The sequence below is a fragment of the Microtus ochrogaster genome, chromosome 1, assembly GCF_000317375.1.
Source record: "Microtus ochrogaster isolate Prairie Vole_2 chromosome 1, MicOch1.0, whole genome shotgun sequence".
Taxonomy (NCBI): Eukaryota; Metazoa; Chordata; class Mammalia; order Rodentia; family Cricetidae; genus Microtus; species Microtus ochrogaster.
In genome coordinates this window covers 83,468,218-83,486,999 of record NC_022009.1, presented here as the reverse complement: position 1 = coordinate 83,486,999, position 18,782 = coordinate 83,468,218, and the positions used below count along the sequence as shown (strand labels likewise).

The 18,782-nt window shown below is 41.8% G+C and overlaps 1 protein-coding gene across 2 annotated transcripts in view; it reads left to right on the top strand.

The window, feature by feature from the left end:
* Positions 1-2,017: 2,017 nt before the first annotated feature.
* Hps3 (HPS3, biogenesis of lysosomal organelles complex 2 subunit 1) overlaps positions 2,018-18,782 on the top strand; it is a 61,779-nt gene continuing 45,014 nt past the window's right edge. For both annotated transcript variants that reach the window (XM_013347844.2, XM_013347842.2), the window contains exons 1-5: positions 2,018-2,287; positions 7,607-8,098; positions 8,982-9,150; positions 9,250-9,335; positions 18,520-18,709. In XM_013347844.2, the coding sequence (XP_013203298.1) occupies positions 2,071-2,287; positions 7,607-8,098; positions 8,982-9,150; positions 9,250-9,335; positions 18,520-18,709 (1,154 nt within the window). In that variant the 5' untranslated portion in view covers positions 2,018-2,070. The remainder of the gene's footprint in view (positions 2,288-7,606; positions 8,099-8,981; positions 9,151-9,249; positions 9,336-18,519; positions 18,710-18,782) is intronic.

Sequence of the window (18,782 nt, the reverse complement as noted above, 5' to 3'; positions counted from 1 at the left end):
TCAGTACCAGATACATAAAGTGAGAACAGGGCTGCTTCGAGGTATGGTTAAAAGAAAGGTTCCTATTGTATATAAAAGTCAAGGTAAGGGAGAGAATGTCATGCACTGAACACAATCAGCAGAATAGACTTGGCTAAGGGGGTGGAGATAAGGAAGACAAAAGAGAGAGAGCAACAAGTGCATAGCAGAAGTGTCAGGATTATACTGGAATCAGAAACTGGGGGAAGGGAAGCCTATGAGCTGGAGAGGTTTAGTGTAAGATGTGGGCCCAGTTAAAGAGACGTGATGCCAGCCTAAACTCTTTTGTAACAGATATTTGCAATGCTGAGGGAGCCTGGAGGTCAGCATGCCCTTTGGTATGCTAATAGGTACCAGAGCTGGCCATTTGTCCCCAATTTTTGTTTGTTTGTTTTTGGTTTTGGATGTAACAGCCTCTAAATCCTAAGGACAATAAAATTAGAAGACTGACTTTCCTGCGCCAATTAGCAGAGTAAAAACTAAATGGGTGAAGAGAGTATAGAGAGGGAAATAGAGGAGCCCTTTGAAGCTGTAGTTACTTCACACACCATCAGTTTCCATATCTATGAATAAAGGAGACCTGAAACCTCAGTTCTGGGGCTTGAAGTTTTGCAGGCACCCTGGTTCCTTCTCATGGACCTGTTGGTACTGCTCAGTGTTGTGGAAACTATCCATCACTTTGAGAAAGTCTTCAGGAAGGAGACTTCTACAATGAAGTTAATGTTTCATTTTTGTTTCTAAGGTGTTGCTTAGTAGCCCAGACTGATCCACTAGATTAACCGTCCTGAATGCTGGGATTATACAGATGGACTGTACCACCACACCCACCTTTCCTACATTTCCAGAAAGTTCTTTTAGGATATGTAGTACTAAAAAAAAATAGAAATACATGTCATTTTGTGCCATTCATTCTCAATACATTATGCAGCTTAGATATCCTGGAGTTTGGCTCACACAGAGAATTGAGAATAAAAACTCCAAGATCCAGGGCCTGCACTTCCCACAGAGCCTACCCCCACTAGAAAGCCTGCTCTCTCAACAGAGCCTGCCCTTCCTGCATAGCCTGTCCCATCTACAGAGCCTACCCTCCTTAGGCTGCTGAGGAAATAGATCCAGATTTGTAGCAATCTCCAGAAGGGTTAACAACAACAATGGTCAGCCTGGTGTACTATTTATACCTGTATAATTCACCCAGTTTCTCCAGCAAATGCAGTGTTGTAGGAGGAGGCCTCTTGTTTGTTCCCGGCTGCTTAGCCCTGAAATAATCACGAAGGTGTTCAACATGGGAAGCGAAGTTTGCTCTTTTCAGTTTTTTCCCAATGTCAAAAGAGCAGCCCTAAGTCAATCAATACATACATACACACATACGTGCATACATGCATGCATACATACACATTTTCTACAATTGTTGTAATTATTATACTATCTGGTTTATTAAATCTCCCAAAATAAAGGAATTCAGACTGCAAGTTTCTTCTATACAGGGTATATTTATGAACACTAGACTGATCATCAGGGACATTTTCCTCTTTCACTTCTATTATCTGCCGATTTAGAGGAATGTTTTGCCAAATGCCTGCAAAGTGTTCACAGATTCTTTCATTCAATAATATCTTTTTTTGTTAAGCATCTTAAAGGATTTGCCCTTTCCAACAAAACCATTGTAAAATCTACAGTATTTCAGATCAACTCTGGCGTGTTCAATCTAAGTTTGGAGGCATATACCTACTTCAGGTTTTGCAGCTCCATCCTTCAGAAACTCAAATGCTACGCTATGGGAAAACAAGAGTGAAACCATGAAGTTGATTCAGGCACAAACCAGCACATGATCCAATAAAATACATTCAAGCTTCCAGATACCAGTCCAGCCAGAAGCAGTAAAGTGAAAATTCAAGAGAAGAACCCGATGTATCGCACCCGCCCAGTGCTGTGCACCTAACTCCACCCGCACAGCCTCTTTAAGAAGCCGAACTCTGGGCGGGGGCAGAGCGCTCACGTGATCCGGAGCAGCTTGCTTGCTTGCGGAAGCCGCTCTGCTGTTCAGTTGCCAAGATGGTGCAGTTGTACAACCTGCACCCGTTTGGGTCGCAGCAGGTAGTCCCCTGCCAGCGGGAGCCGGAGCAGATATGCTGCGGCGGGCTGGACGCGCTGTTCGTGGCTTCGGGCTGCAAGGTGGAGGCGTTCGCTGTGCAGGGAGCAGAGTCATGCCAGCTGCGCTGCGCCTTCTCCACGCTGGGCAGGGTGTTGCGCATGGCCTACAGTGAAGTCGGTGAGGAGCGGCTTTGGGGCGGGGCTCTGGGTGGGGAAGGGGCTAGAGCTTCTCCGCTGGCTGCTGCGGGTCTGGCATCTAAGTGCTGAAGGCGCTTTGTGCAGTTGTCATAGCAACCACAGATAGGCAGGAGCGCCCTGGTGGAGTGCTTGCCTAGTTTGCTTGAAGCCTTGGGTCCAAGCTTCCTCTCTGAGGTTGTTCAACTAGTAATCTCAGCATCTGGGAGGTGGAGGCGGGGTGGGGAGGTGGGGCATCAGAAGTTTAAGGAAGTCCTTTGTTATTTTAGTGAGTTCCAGACTAGCCTCAGCTACAGATAATCTTGTCTGGAAGCAAAACAAAAAACACTCAACATAGGCATCACAGCCTGCAGGGGCAAGGAAATGCTGACGTCTTGAATTAAAGGCCTGTAGCTGGGTACAACTTATGCCAGACCCTTAAAAAAATATGAATGTAAAAATTCTCCAACCTCACACAAAAGAAAGAAGAGGGAAAATGATACCCTGGAGTTCACGGTATGCTCTCCTTCAAAAAATATTCCAGATCATAGCCAGCCCTTCTATGTATTACTTATTGATGGTTTGACTTTTGCAAATTCTTAAGTGTGTATGTGTGTGTGTGTGTGTGTGTGTGTGTGTGTGTGTGTAAAACAAAGACATGGGCTGTATATTTACACAATTTGCCTTACTCTTTTAAAGGGAGTTTTATTCTAAAATTTGAAGCAATGGGTGATGGGTGGTTTTCTTGCCTGTCATTAGTGTTGATTCCTGGGTTCCTTCCATTGCAGTAGCTCTGCCTAAGAACTATTTAGAATAAATTATAAGAATAAAAAAAAAAGAAGAAGGTTCTCATTCCTGGACCACACCTTCAGAAACACAGTGAAGTTTTTCTGGAAGATATCAAATGCTTGGCCAGCTGTGTACTAAAGACTTGAGCCACTCCAACTGCAGGAGGCTAGCACTAAACTGTGATAACCTCATTAACGAAACCTTGAAGAACAGAAATGCTTTTATAATTAAGTTGGCTGCCTAAAAGAACTTTAGGAGTCATGTGGGATGGTATTAGCGTCACGGCCCATATAACTCAAAGGTAGCTCCAGTTCACAGTTGAACCTTTGAGTGTAACTTCTTTTAATCCATGCATGACCAAACATTAATAGACTGACTCCTGACTGTGCCTATGTCCAGAAAAACCTATCTTTGACTTGTCCTTTGGCTTTGTGTTCATATTCTCAGTACGTGGACCAGGGGATTTATATTCTTAGTGCTCAGTGTCCTCTGCTGTAGCAAATCTACCCTTGTCAAAAATCAGAAAAATTTCCATATTTATATTTACTATAATGTTTTATAGATCTTCTACCCAAGCACAAAGCATTTTCTTTTTCTTACTGTCAGGCCCAATTCCAAAACTCTAAAAAGCTGTCCAAATATGCAGAAATGAGGAGTATATAGGGGTATTTCTGGCAGTGAGATAAAAGCTAACATGCCTCAGGAACTTGTGAAGCCGGTTCAAAAGGAGTCATCTCCCTTACCTCCAGCAAAAGGGATCTATGGTTTTCCAATTTACCTGTGGTATGTGTCAGCATATCAAGGTCCAGGCTAGCCTCTTGGCTCCCTCAGTCCCTACTCACAAGTACCCGTTACATATTTCAGAGTCCATGCTAGCGTCTTAGCCTTCTTCACCTCCTTCTCTAACCTAAGCTCCTTTCAGCTCAGGCTTCCCTCACCACAGTTGCTCTCGTCCTACTTAGAACCTGGTTATTCTCACTATTCTCTGCTCTTGCTATTCTCACTACTCTCTCTATTTTCCTATCCCCTGCTATTCTCTCTCTTGCAGATAGCCCTGGCCATGTCCAGTCATCTGCTTCTTTCTCTCTCTGCTCTCAACTCTTTCAGATCTTCTAGCTTTTCTCTCTCTTATTGTCAATCAAACTTTCCCCTTCACCATACAATTGAGTGATCAGATCATGTCTTTTTGACAGTTTTGCTTCACCCCCTACCCCGCCAACATACACTTGGTGCTAAAACAATCAGATGCACTTCCTAATCAGTTAAATGCTGTTCTCCTTCTGTAAAATGTGTACACTATGTAAGTCACTCCTGGGGTTCCTGAAGTTTGACATAATTGACATAAACAATTTGAAAGAATATAGATTTATGTTGCTCATAGTTTGAGAGGTGTGAGTCTACTGTGTTATGGAGAACTCACATCATGGTGACCAGAGAGTAAAGTGAAGCAGTAACAGGAAAGAACTAGGGCAAAGCAGAGTTTCTAGAAGCTTCCTCTTCAGCAGTGATCTTCCTTCCAGATGTCCCCTTTATTGAGCCAAACTCCTTTCTACAGTTCTACGCTCACCATATTAAGATCTCCAGATTTTAAATTTACCAGTGGATTAATGCATTCATTCATTAGGGCAGTGCTCATGATCTAGTTACTTTTGGAAATGTCCTCATAAGAAACAACCAGAGGTGTGTTCTAAGGTCTTTCTTAGTTCAATCAAGTTGAAATGATGAATGATTACAAGAACATTACGTATTGTATGAGGGTGCTTGGCCACTTGTTTGTTTTCTGGTCACCTAAACTCCTGAAATAACCACACATCTTAATTTAACCCATTTCTAGTAATCTGTGTACCGCCATGTGGCTGTGGCTTACCAGCTAAAGTTCCATCTGGCTCCAACAGGGCTACATGGCTTCTCACTGACTCCGCCTTCTTTCTCCCAGCATTCAGTTTAGTCCCTTCACCCCACCCTTGCTCTGTTCTGCCCTGTTCTGCTATAGGCTCAAAGAAGTTTCTTTATTAACCAATGGTATTGACAGCATAGAGAGGGGACTCCCACCTCAAATAGGGAAAAAGTAGGTAACAATTTAGAAGGTAAGTTTTGAACTTTTAGCATCATCAGGGATAATGGAAATAGAATTTAGGCTGCATTTATGATATGAAGAGGAAGGATAACCAACAGGCAGAGAGAGACCCAGTGAACAGTGCAGTGTTGAAGTCCCTGCTGTGGGACATGTGTTTATAAGGTGTTTGTGGGTGGTGGGGCAAAAAAGTGAAAAGCACACAACTCCCCTTGTATGTATTGAACCAACACAAGTTATTCTTTAACATTTTAGCACAAGTATACTGAACCAGTGACCCTCCCCCACCTCACCCTGTATATTTAATGATGTACCAGGAACATAATTTCTTTTTAGGTTGGGCCCTCCCTTTAAAGGTTATATGAACCCTTGTAGAACCATTATCAGCATGAGCATAAGTCTTTGGACTAAATGATGGCCCATCATTTGTCGACTGTTGCCTTAGGCAAGTTGTTGTTAATAATACTCTGAGCATCAGAGTGCTGAATTACAAAACTGGAAGAAAGATATTTATCCTGAAGGGCTTTTGTAAAGATTTACAGAGAACATTATAGGTTGGCTAATGAGGCTTGTTAAGGAGGCCTGTTTAGCAAGTGCTATGGTAGCATTTACAGAACCAGTCATCAATCTGAAATCATACAATATGGACTTGACCTACAACTTACAGTCACCTCATTTCATATGTGGACATTATATATTTATAGTGTATATGAGTTAAAAGATTTTTATTGTAACTAAACAAATGTCCTTATTTTTAAATGTCATTTTCTAACTTAAATGTGATATAAAAAATTATAGGCAACCAAAGAATAATTTTGAATTGGACATCATCAAAATTAAAGATTTTTGTGTATCTATTCTACCAATATATGGAAAGAGATATCCTAAGGATTTAAAAAATATTTGTAAATCATATATTTGATAAAAGACAGGTCTAAAATATATAATAAACTAACTTGGTGAGAGGAAAACACATTAATTTATTTTTGTAATGAGCAAACAGAACTGGAGTATATAGCCAACTGACAGAGCACTTGCCTAGCACACATGAGGTGCTGGGTTTGATCCCTAGCAGTGCATATACAGCAAAGGACTGGAATATACAGTTCTCTGAAGAAAGCATGCAAATGTCCAAAAGCACACAAAAGAGGCTCTACATCACGAATCATCAGAGAAATGCAAATTAAAGTCACAGTGATATACTCAAATCCCATAGTATAGTTCCTTACTTTAAAATTACCACAAAGTAGGTGGGTATGATGGCATAAGCACTCAGAAGGCCAGGGCAGGAGGATCATGGCAAGTCTGAGGACATCCTGGTCTATGTAGTGAGTCCGAAGTGAGACTGGATATATCCTATTTACCGTGAGATGGTAGGAAACAGGCATGTGTAAATACCTTTGCTGGCAGTGTGAACTTCCATTATCTAATTATGGTGGTAACTTGACAGTTTCTAATAAAACTTAAAATACTCTTGGTCTGTAGCCAAACATAAATTTCCGACAAAAAACAAATTATATACATATAGGCTTATTTGTTATGAAATATAGTGGTAATCCCCCTACATTAATAGGTGAACTAATAAATATTTATGGCACATGTGTTTATAACATATTTTATAGATATCCACATGTCTGTATGTTATGTTGGGATGGTGGGTGGTGGATAGCTGTGTATCACCATGGGGGAAAAGATATATTTATTGTTTAAATAATTGAAGGTGATTTCTATTTTATGTTTACGCTGTGTAGTTACTTGAACCTTTTTCCTTAAAGAAACTTGCTAACCTATATGCTTGAGGTTGTTAATTCATAAAGCAGGTATTGTTACAAAAAATGTGATTATTAAGTTAAACATGAATTTAAAAATGGCATATTGTTAAATAGATTGTTGTGATGTATGAAAAAGACAAAAAGCCTTGTTGTAATCCATGTTTATAAGAAAGTATTTGGAAGGTCACACACCAGACTGTGAACGTTAGTCCTTAAGGGTGAAACTGATGGGGGAGGGTAACATGCATTCATTTTGTACTTAACCAGTTTTACAGTTAAAATTATCCCATATAATCAATAGTTAAAGGAATATTGACTTGGCTTTATATTTTATTTGGTATCTCTAGTTTTCTTACTTTTCTGAGTTGTGACTTCTCTAGAAAGGGAAGGAAATGTCAAATGTAAATTCTGTTAAACTCAAGAGTCCCTTAATTCTTTTAAAACCTGAATTTTCTAAGCTACATGAATATTGCTGCAGCTGTGACAATAGAGCTTCCAACTGCAGCAAGAGGATGAACTTGAGTGACTGATGTAACGTAACACATATCTCTGTTCCTTAGAGGGTATCTCTGGTCCTTCCAGTCGGTGATCCACGTGTTGTGTTATGTTATGCATTCCATTTTCAGGCAGCAAATTAAGCAGTGGAATTTCAAATTCTAATTCAAATGCAATCTTGATTCCTTTTTAGGAGACTATCTGGTAGCAATTGAAGAGAAAAACAAAGCTACCTTCCTGCGTGCTTACATGAATTGGAGGAGTAAGAGGACTGAAAACTCCCGTGTCTGCATTCGAATGGTCGGGCACAATGTGGAGGCGCCCTTCTGTGAAAGCTTTAGAGACCAGATGTCTATAATTGAAATTCCACTGTCTGAGGACCCTTTATGCATTTCATGTTGTCCTATGAAGGGAGATCTACTTGTTGGCTGCACAAATAAGTTAGTCTTATTTACTTTGAAGTATTGGATCATTAATGAGGAATTCTCAATGTGGGACTTTGAACGTTCATTAATTATACACATAGATAATATCACTCCTGTTGAAATTTCTGTTTGTGTTGGATATGTCGCTGTCATGTCTGACTTAGAAGTCTTAATCCTGAAACTGGAGTCAGACCCTACAAATGGAGAGAAAGTTAAACACCACCCACAAAAAACCAACAACCAATTGCAACAGACAGAAGGTAAATGATGACTTTGACTTTCTAAAGAACCCCAGTGTCTATGGTTTGCCACTTTTCTAACAGGTTTGGGTGTTCTTATTACATTGCTTTGGGTTTGTGACTATTCATAGCTTATTTTGTTTCTACATGTATTTGTTATATGTCTGTAATGGAGCAACTGTATTAGATGAGGGTTTCTAAGAACATTTTTTTTTTTTTTGAGACAGCATCTCCATATGTTTCCAACTGACCTGGAACTCACTTGGTTCAGGCTTGCCTCAAATCAGGAATCCTCCTGTCTCAGGCTCCTGAGTATAGGCATTATAGTTGTGTGAGTCCCTATACCTGGCCTACATGAGTTTCTAATTTTTGTCTTGTATTTGATATTAAATGACATTAGATATCTTTGCTTTGGTTGCCATTTTTTTTTTGTTGTTGTTGTTGTTCCCCAACTTGACTCATGCTAGAATTTTTAAAGAGTGAGCTTTAGTGAAATGATGTCTCCACAAGACTGACTTGTAGGCAAACCTCTCAGGGGGGGGGGGCATTATTGATAAATTATTGATGCGAGAGGGTCTAGCCATTGTGGGTGGTGCCACCTGTGAGCAGGTGGTAGTGGGGTGTGTAAGAAAGCAGACTGAGAAAACCATGGGGAGCAAGCCAGTCAGCAGCACCCTTCCATAGCATCTGAATCAGCTGCTACCCTGAGTTCCTGCCCTGACTCCAGCAGGGGTGGAGTATGGTCTGAGTTATAAACTACAATACACCCTTTCCTATCCAAGTGACTTTTGGTGGTAATGTTTTATCACAGCAGTAGAAACATAAGGCACATGCCATGTCTAATATTCATTCAGGTGACTGGTAGTACTTATAGTTGTTAAACTCTAAAATGTTATTTTTTAAGATGTCAGTAATGAAACTTCACAGCTTGAATCAGATTTTGTCATCTGCCTAAAACCCATGGAGCTTCTTGGTGAAAAGTGTGAACAGTCTGGAATATCTGTTAAACTGGAGTCCACAGGATTAGCAGATGAAAAAGCAAAATATTCAAATGTTCAGCACCTGCTATATAGGTATGAGAACAACTTTTATTCACCAGCATTTAATATTTACGTACCTGCTTAAAGTGTATAGAAATTAGATCTCTCCTCTTTTTCTTCTTAAACCCACAGACGTTTTGCTCCTGATATTTCATTCTATGTCTTGTCTGATAACATCAAGTTACATTCGCTTCAGCTGCTACCTATTCACCAAACAGGTAAGTATGGCTGAGTGCAGAGAGGTTTGACAAGGGCCTGGGCTTGGGGAAGTTCAGTGTGAAGACATTAGATTTGCTTCTTCTGCTGAGACTTCCTGGGGAAAGCAAAATTTTATTGGTGAAGAGAAGTGAAGACACTAGGAGGGTGTGACCAGAAAAAACTTTGTTCTTTTGTTTCTTTGATTGTTTGTTTTGGTTTTGAATAGTCTGTGGACCCAGTAAAAGAAATTTGTGAGCACGTTGGAGGACACGTCTTATCTAGGTTCCAGCTGAGTACGGCACAGACTTTTGTAGGATGGCGTTGGTGTTGTAAGCAAAGTGGGAAAACCTGGTCTGAGTGGAAACTCATTCAGAGTACTAGTTTTCGACACTGCTGTACATTGTAATTACTTATATTTAAAATACTGGTATGGGTGATATAGCTCAGTTGACCAAGTGCTTTTCTAGCATGAATAAAATCTGGATTTGATTCCTAGCACTGAATAAACAGGGCGTGGTGGTATACACACCCGATGTCAGCACTTGGGAGGTTGAGGCAGGGAAGGTCAGAAGTTCAAGGTCATCCACCTGGCTACTGAGTTCTAGGCTAGCGTGGGGCTATATAAGACCCCCTGTTAAAATAATGCTGGTGATTATCATTCTGACTTAATTGGACTGTTTTGGACTCTGGCACCCAAAACTTTTTCTAGTGAGCAACAAGATTGATACCAGAGGCTCTGCACTTGCTCAGCATCTTCAGATGGTTTTTGAAAAAATATAAATGTTGCTGTAATCCAATGTCTTTATGAGTTTTTTTTTTAAGTAAGCATTGAGTAGCTACTTTTGTTGATCTGAGTACTAGACAAAAGTAGGCAACGTGCTTGCACTTATGAAATTAGTTATCTAATGGTAAAAGCAGATACTCATCAAATACTGATAACATTGTGGTGTGGACCACATGACCACCACTGCTGCTTGACAAAGTTTCAGCATTTTGACATTGCAGACCACACTTCTCCAGCACCTTTTTACTTTCATTTTTAATGGTTCTCAGTATTCTAAGAGTTTCCTTATGCCTTGGAAAATTTTATGAGAGCTTTGAAGGACAAACATGTATAAAACAGCAGACTCTTTAAACAAAATAAATCTTTGGGAAAAAAAAGTTCCTGTCACCAAAGAACAATGAATCCCATTGTGCCCTTCTAATTACACCAAGAACAGAAAAATTAGAGATTTACTAGACACTCCTGATTCCAAGTATGAAACACCTAAAATCCAGATCCAGAGCCTGAGGCCATTAAGGGCAAGAGCTCAGTCCTGAGGTATAATGGGAAAAGAGCAATCTCTCAGGACCTTCCACTTTTGGACTTTATGTGGGGAACAGGCTCACACAATAAAACTAAGACACAAAGGGACACAATTGGGAAACAACTTAGTGCTTATCCCCTTGAGGAATGAAAATACTCTTAAATTATTGTGGAGTGTCTGGTTCCCAGAGGAAGTCCTTTTCCTGAGGTCAGGCTTTTGGATCAGGGTCTCCACTTCCTCTGGACCTTGAGGAATGTTCTGATTTGGTTAAAGCAGTCATTCTCCTTATCTCTGGGTGGATGAATTTGTTGCCCTTCCTTGCTGAGGATTCCTGGTAGAGTTACTGAGCCTTGAAGAACAATAGACATTTAGATACTAGCTTTTGTCCCAGGAAAAATGCTCTAAAGGTATTGGTGGCTTTCTGTCCCTGAATCATTGAGTCTGCTTTCCGTCTTTCCTGTGGCTAAACTATTAGGTACAAAAGGTATTCTTTTTTCAATAAACACTGCTGGCAGCCATCTCAATTTACCCTCAGATTGTGTCTCCCTCCTCCTTTCCTCTGCCAATTCCATTCAGCCTTCTTGGAACTGAGCCCTCTGATAAAATTAGACACTAAAATTGTTAGACACTGTGGGAAGGGAACCTGGTAGCCAAAGCCTGTAGTAAAAGACTTTCGCTGGTGTCTAAGAAAGTGCTTCCTGAGTCTTGGTTCAGCAAAGGGAGGAGAAGAGAATATTCTAAGTAGAGGAAGCCCCAAAGCTTGGCAGAGAGTCTATTTGAGGAACTGAAAGAGCCAAGAACAAAGCAGAGTAAAGGAAAGGGGGATGTGATACATGGCTGGAGATCAGACAGGACCAGAGTAAAGGAAAGGGGGATGTGATACATGGCTGGAGATCAGACAGAACCAGGGTAAAGGAAAGGGGGATGTGATACACGGCTGGAGATCAGACAGGACCAGTAGCCAGGCAGAGGGTCAACTCTTTCATTTAGTGAACTTCCCATAACAGCTGGAACAAAAAGTCCAATTATTCCATTGCCAATGTTACCTACCTCTGGATTCATTTTGTCTCAGCCTGACCTGCTTACTGTTCTCCATCAACAGTAGCCTTTCTGCCTTCCTCAGATATGCCAAACATCCTTTTCTGTAAAATCTATTATTTCTTCTACCTAGACCTAGAATATGCTTTATTCTGATCCCATGTGAGTGGTGTATTTTCATCATTTATTGCACAGCTCAAATGTCACCTTATCACAGAGGATTTCTCTCTGGTTTTCTCAGTTTGAGTTACTGTTATTTTAATTTTGTGTGTGTGTGTGTGTGTGTGTCTGAATGTGGGCTTGTGCATGTGAGTGTAGTACTGCCAGAGGCCAATGAAGATGTCACAGGTGGTTAGGAGCCACCCAACTTTGTTGCTTGGAGCTGAACTCAGGCCATCTGTAAGAACATCAAGAGCTCTTAACTGCTGAGCTATCACTCAGACCCTTGGCTCTCTCCATCCAAAAATCTCTCTTCACTTTAGTTTACTTGTTTGTTCTCTGTTATAATGATTTCAGCCTCATGAGGCTGTTACTTCTGGGTTCTAGAGGTCATGTAGGTGCAGACAAGCCTTCTGACAGAAGTGCCTAATGGCCCCTGGGGATGCTAAAGGGCCCCATATGACCCACGTGCTATGGATTGCATCATCCACTTATGATTCAGCTAAGCCCTTGTGCGCATGTACGGTTACATCATCCATGTATAACTCAGTTAAGCCCTTGCACTCATGCGTGAACCTCATCATCTGCGTATGACGTAGCCACGTCAACCCCCCTGTGCGCAGGCATTAGGCAGCTTTTAAAAGCTGGACTCGCCATCTTCCTCTCTCTCTGCACACTGACTTCCCCAGGCCTGTAACGCCCCTCTAGTAAACTCCTAAGCGGGTTTGTTGCATGTTCCATGTTTCCTTCTCACTCGGGCCAGAGTGCTGTGAGTCCAAGCCCCTCTCCCGTGCTCAGCATCCAGAACTGGGTATTTTTTTCACAGCGACCATGTGTTCCATTTGCTTGAGTGTGATTTCTCTGCACACCACCGACTTCAAGTGGTGAGCTTTCCCCATTCTGGTCAGCTTAACTGTTTCTTTGAACCAGAGGAATTGACCATTGAGCTCCTGGAAATCTTCTGGTGTTCCTAGAAATGGGGGGACAGCCCCCAACCATGGTCTTTAAGGCTGCAGTTGAGCCCTTCACTAACATTCATCTCTGGATTGCATCCCTTAGCTAAAATCATGTTTGGACCATTCAGGGTCAGTCCTCCTGCGACTGGGGACCCAGGGTCCCTAGATTCTTCTTTTTCTTATCTTTTTCCCCCCACACCATTAAAGGCCGCTAAGTGCAGCCTCTGGCCTCTCTGGCTTCTGAGTTGCCCTGACCAGATCCAATCAGGCTGTAGCACCTCACCTGTAGGCAGAGGATGCTCTCCTACAGGACCTGTGGTTTTTGCCACCGATTTACACCCCGCCTATAGGGGGAGACGTCCCATTATAAGCCTTGTGGTGTCGTTGTTTTATAGGTTTTTGTGGTTTCAGCTATGGATAGCAAGCCATCTAAGTTACCAATCCAGCTAGCCCCCTGGAATGCCTTTTAGAGGCCTTTAAGCCTCAAGCCTTAATGTCCTACTGACAGACACCCACACTTGTCCATCTTTTTTCTAAAAAAAAATGGCCTCGTTACAATTTAGATAACAATCTAAAGTGGCCACCTAATGGCACCTTTGATCTCAATATCTTACAGGGGAGAGGGGGCTTTCTAACTATTGTCAGTGCACAGGCAAATGGAAGGAGTCTTTATTTCCAAGCCTTTTACTGTCTAAGCTCTAACCCTAAGCCTTCTCTGTCCTTGCAAGTTCTTTGCCTGCTTACATGTTCCTGGCTATGCTGTCTGCATCGGAAGAAACTTCCACTTCTGCTCTGGACCCAGCTAACAAACTCCCGTCTTTTTTACATCAGAGGGCAGCTACTCCCGTTCCTTCAGCTACTGCTCTGGACCCCCTAAGGAATCCACACCTTCCCCACCTCAACAGACAGATACTTACACTCCTTTACTTCCCTCTGCTTTGCCACCTCCCTTCACTCGCTCTTCAGCTCTCTCTCTCCCCCCAATAACTACGCCATCAGCCCCACTGGATCATTCTTCCTCTTAGTGCCTAGCTGCAACAGCCGCCCAGCTCTGGCACCCACGTTTACCCCTCCTCTCACATGCTCACACGCTGCTATGGAACCCAGCCCTGACCAAGCCAAGCTGGCTGCAGTTCTTCCGTTGTGAGAGGTGATTGATTAGGGTACACGTTCCTGTCTCCCTCTCAGAACTCTCCCATATAGAACAAAAACTATGGTCCTATACATCTAGTTCTACCACTTTTATAAAGCAATTTCAATATATTACCCAGTCTTATAATCTCGCCTTTCATGATAACTATATGATCCTATCTAATAACCTACTTCCTGAGGAGCACAGGCGAGTTTGGGAGCAGGCCAGACTACATGCAGAGGAGATTCACCACACACATGCAACACTCCCTCTGGGGGCAGAGGTGGTCCCTGAGCAGGAACCTTAGGAATTTTAGCTAGGGACCAGTTTTTGACTTGCCTCCTGGCTGGTCTCTGCAAGGCTGCCCTCAGATCAGTAAACTATAATTAAGCTCTCAGAGGTCATAAAAGATACGAAGGAAAATCCTTCTGCATTTTTGGAACACCCCACTAAAGCTCTGTTACAATACAACTTAGATCCAGAAAGCACGGAAGGCAGACAGTTACTCATGACTCAATTTTTTCCCCTCAGTGCTACCCTGACATTGAAGCTAAACTTAGACTTTTGGAGAAAGGCCCCTTGACCCTGCAGGCAGAAATCTTAGAGTTGGCTTTTAAGGTGTACCATGTGAGCAATCACTGTCACATGCTAGCCATGGCCCTCCCACCAGCTGAGGTGGCAGATTGCCTAATTGATGCTATCTGTGATGTTCCCTTGCCCCCTGGGAGTCAAGAACCGCCAGACCCATTTTTCAAATGTGGTAGAACTGGTCACTGGGCCTGAGCATGCCCTAACCCTCATCTTGGTCTCACGAGACCTTGTCCAAGATGCCATAGGGAAGGATATTGGGCAGTCAATTAGCCTCATGCACATAGTGGCATGGAGACAGCAAACCCAGAAAATTCACAAGTTGACCTTCTAAATCTGGCCATAGAGGTGGCGCACGCCTTTAATCCCAGCACTTGGGAGGCAGAGGCAGGTGGATCTCTGTGAGTTCGAGACCAGCCTGGTCTACAGAGCTAGTGCCAGGACAGGCTCCAAAGCCACAGAGAAACCCTGTCTCAAAAAACCAAAATAAATCAATCAATCAATCAATCAATCAATCAATCAATCAATCTGGCCATAGATGAGTGAGGCTGCCCAGGCTCCTTTGTCCCAACCACAACCGTCATCTGTAACAGGGAGCCATGGGTATCAGGATGGTCAATCTTCTTTCTCTTAAACACCAGAGCTACATACTCGGTATTGAGGGAATTCTGGGGGCCTATCTCTCCTTCTAGTTTCCCTATTGTTGGGTAGGGGGACAGCCTTATCTACCTCAGAAGACCCCATCACTTAACTGTGTTTTTAGGGGTATTTATCTCACTCATTCATTTTTATTCCTGTCAACCTGCCCAGTACCTCTTATGGGAAGAGATCTTTTAGCAAAAGTAGGAGCATCCATTTCATTTGCTCCTTCCATTCACCTTACTTCAGACTCACCAGTAACTCCCCTCCTCCTCCTCCTCCTCCTTATTCTTCCCAACCTCCCAGTCCCAATTTGTCTTTTCCTTTACAAGCCTCTCAGGTGCACCCCCAAGTCTGGGACACCCCAACCCCTTCTGTTGCTAAGCACCATTCCCCCATCATTATCCAATTACAAGATCCTAGTAAGTACATTATCCAAGCTCAGTTCCCTTCTCTCTCCAGAGCCTTAGGGCACTTAGGGCACTCTGATCTTCTAAGAAAAAAGCTATTTCGCTCCACCTCTTCTCCCTTTAACACTCCTACACTTGCTGTTATAAAACCTAAGGGAACCTATTACCTGGTTCAAGACCTCTGGCTCATTAACTCCGTGGTGGTCCCTCTTCATCCTGTAGTGCCTAACCCTTACACACTCCTTTCCACTATCCCCCCAGGAACCACTTCTCAGTTCTAGGTCTCAAGGATGCCTTTTTCTCTATTTCTCTCAGCTCTGAATCTCAAAATATCTTTGCCTTCACCTGGACTGACCCTGACACTCACTTCTCCACACAGCTCCAGGGAGCCAAAAGGACCTATCTAAATGTACCAGACTCGCCCAGAATAAGTATCATTTAATTCTTCCCTTAACATTCCTGGTCTCATGAACCCCTGAAAAATTTCCTTCTCCACCCCCCAACCCTGTATCTTCCATCTTGGGACTCTCCTCCCTTAATCACCAGGATCTAAAATTTTTTCCAGACATAATGTTCTGCCTTTTCAGCATCTTGCAAGGTCCAAGCTGCCAGCCATCCCGTTCTGCAGAGCCGGGAAAAACACAAAAGTAATCAGCTACCCCAAGACATGGTCAAGCATCTCAACTCTCCTATGCTCACAAAATCAGCAGGAAGCAGTCACAGGAGACAACACCCCATTGCCACCCATTAAACTCCCCAAATTATTATAATAAACAAAAAAGTGGAATATAATGATTTCAACCACATAATGCTGATACTTCCAGGTTCTAGAGGTCATGCAGGTGCAGACAATCACTCGGACAGAAGTGCCTAATGGCTCCCACATGCTGTGGGATGTTAAAGGGCCCCACATGACCCACATACTGTGGATTACATGTGTGTATGCATGGTTGCATCATCCATGTATGACTCAGATAAGCCCTTGTACACATGCGTGAACCCTATCATCTGCGTATGGCGTAGCCATGTCAACCCCCTGTGTGCCTGTGCTAGGCAGCTATTAAAAGCTGGATTGCCATCTTGCACATTGATTTCCCCAGGCCTGTAACGCCCCCTCTAATAACCTAAGGGGGTTTATTGCATGCTCCTTGCTTCCTTCTCACTTGTGCCCAGTAATTTCACCTGTCCCAGCTCCTATCATTAGAACGTGAGGGCTCTGTGAAATAAGTTACCTTGCTTTGTGCATTGCCATCGTTGTAGAACCTTGAGTGACAATACTGCAGCAGGCTCCTAGGGAGTATTTATTGTATGGAAAAAGGACTGTAGATGTGTGGTTTATATTTGAACTGGGTCCTAGGTGAGTAGGTGTTTTAGAAGCTGAAGAATTGGGTAAGGTATTTTATAAGAGGAAGCAACATAGTAATTGTAACATTGTCATGTATGTAGAGATTAGTTCTGTTCAACTAGAGCTCATATGCATAACAGAAAGAAGAAATGGAGATGATTTTGGGCTAGGTGTAGAAAGTGCAGAATTGGACTTTCAGTATCAATGGGTATCATAGAAGGAGGAAGAAGACTTTAGAAAAAAACTTTGATTATAAAAATATGAAACTTATTTTGATAGTGAGAAAATGGTACCATAAACCACTATATCCCAGGCTACAACTTACACGTGGCAATATCCCGGTCCATTCTTGTTTATTTTGATGAGTATTTTAACACCTATACCTTTTCTCTATTAATATTTCTCTAAACAGGATCTGAGTATGTTTTATTTTAACAAATTCAAAATATTTCTTATGTAAAAATTTTACAATGTCATCAGGTCTCTTTTCAGGGTACACACTTTCCTCATCTTCTAAAGATTTTTTCCTGTAAAGGAAAAAGTTCATTTGTTTGAATGAAGTACATAAACAGGTTAGATTTATACATCTTGATTGATTTCTGTGTCTTATATGGGATCAGCCTTCTCTTTCTATTTTTGTATTTCTGTAGCATGAAATTGGACATTTACTGCAAAGCTTCCTCTAATCTGAATTTTGCTGATTGGACTCTTCACAGTATCATTTATCAGGTTCCTGTTGTACCCACTTTCTTAAGTGAGTTAGTTATTAGATCTTAATTCATGCTTTTCAGTACATTATTAGCTATAAGTTGCCCTTAAGCATTTGAAATATAGCTAATAGAAACTGAGATATATTATAAATATAAAACACAGACTAGATTTTGAATGTTTAGTAACAATATACAAAACTTTTGTTTTTTGTTTATTGTTTGTTGAAATGGCAGTGTTTTACATATGCTAAATTAATAGATAGTAGTCCTGTTTCTTTTTTCTTTTTGGAAATGCTAGAAAACTTTAAGTTACAAATGTCGAATAATTGTGTTTTACTGACCATGTTGATGGAGATTTAGGCTTGATCAGGATATTATTATTGTGCAAGTAGTTTTGCTGTCTCTTGAAAAGCGCTTTGGTAAATGTTAACTTGATTCGTGAAATATCCAGACCAGCTTGAAGATAAATAATTATATTTTTACTTATTTTAAGGGGAAACTCACACCACAAGAATAGGAAGTCCAAGCTCTGCTGTGTCCTGCAGCAGTCACTCAAAGAGAGTGAGCACCTAGTCCATCCCAGTTTTTATTCCTGAACTCCAGGTAGCCACGCCTAAATTAGGTTTTACTTCTTAGAGGTGATTGGTTAACAAAGCTTCCCCCATCATGTTTCCTGGTGGACACTGCAGTATTAAAGCCATCAATGAGTGTAACTTAGTTCACTTGTTGCAAAATGGTGTTTTCCTAATTACTTCCTCCTTTTTACATTTCTTACTGACTACTTCCCCTTCGTACCTTGTAGTCTCTGATAGAGTCTAGTCTCATCAAAACTGTAGTTTGAATGGGAAAATCACAATATTGATTCTCTCCTTTTATTTTCTGGCTCCATTGCATGTCTCTCTTGCATTTTTCCAATGCAGGTTTACCTCCTGATGGAAAAGGTTCATCTCAGGAAAAAGAGCTGCTGAGTCTCTTCTGTTTCTTCTCATTACCTCATGTGGGCTATCTATACATGGTTGTGAAATCTGTTGAGTTATTGTCAGTCTATTGGTATCCTGAGAAGTCTCAGCAAGCAGTTCTCACGCCACAGTTTTTGCACGTCATCACAAGGTACGGCTCCATTGGTGCTTGTTAGTCTTTGACTCACTTGCTTTTCTCTAAGTTTTTTTTTTTTTTTTTTTTT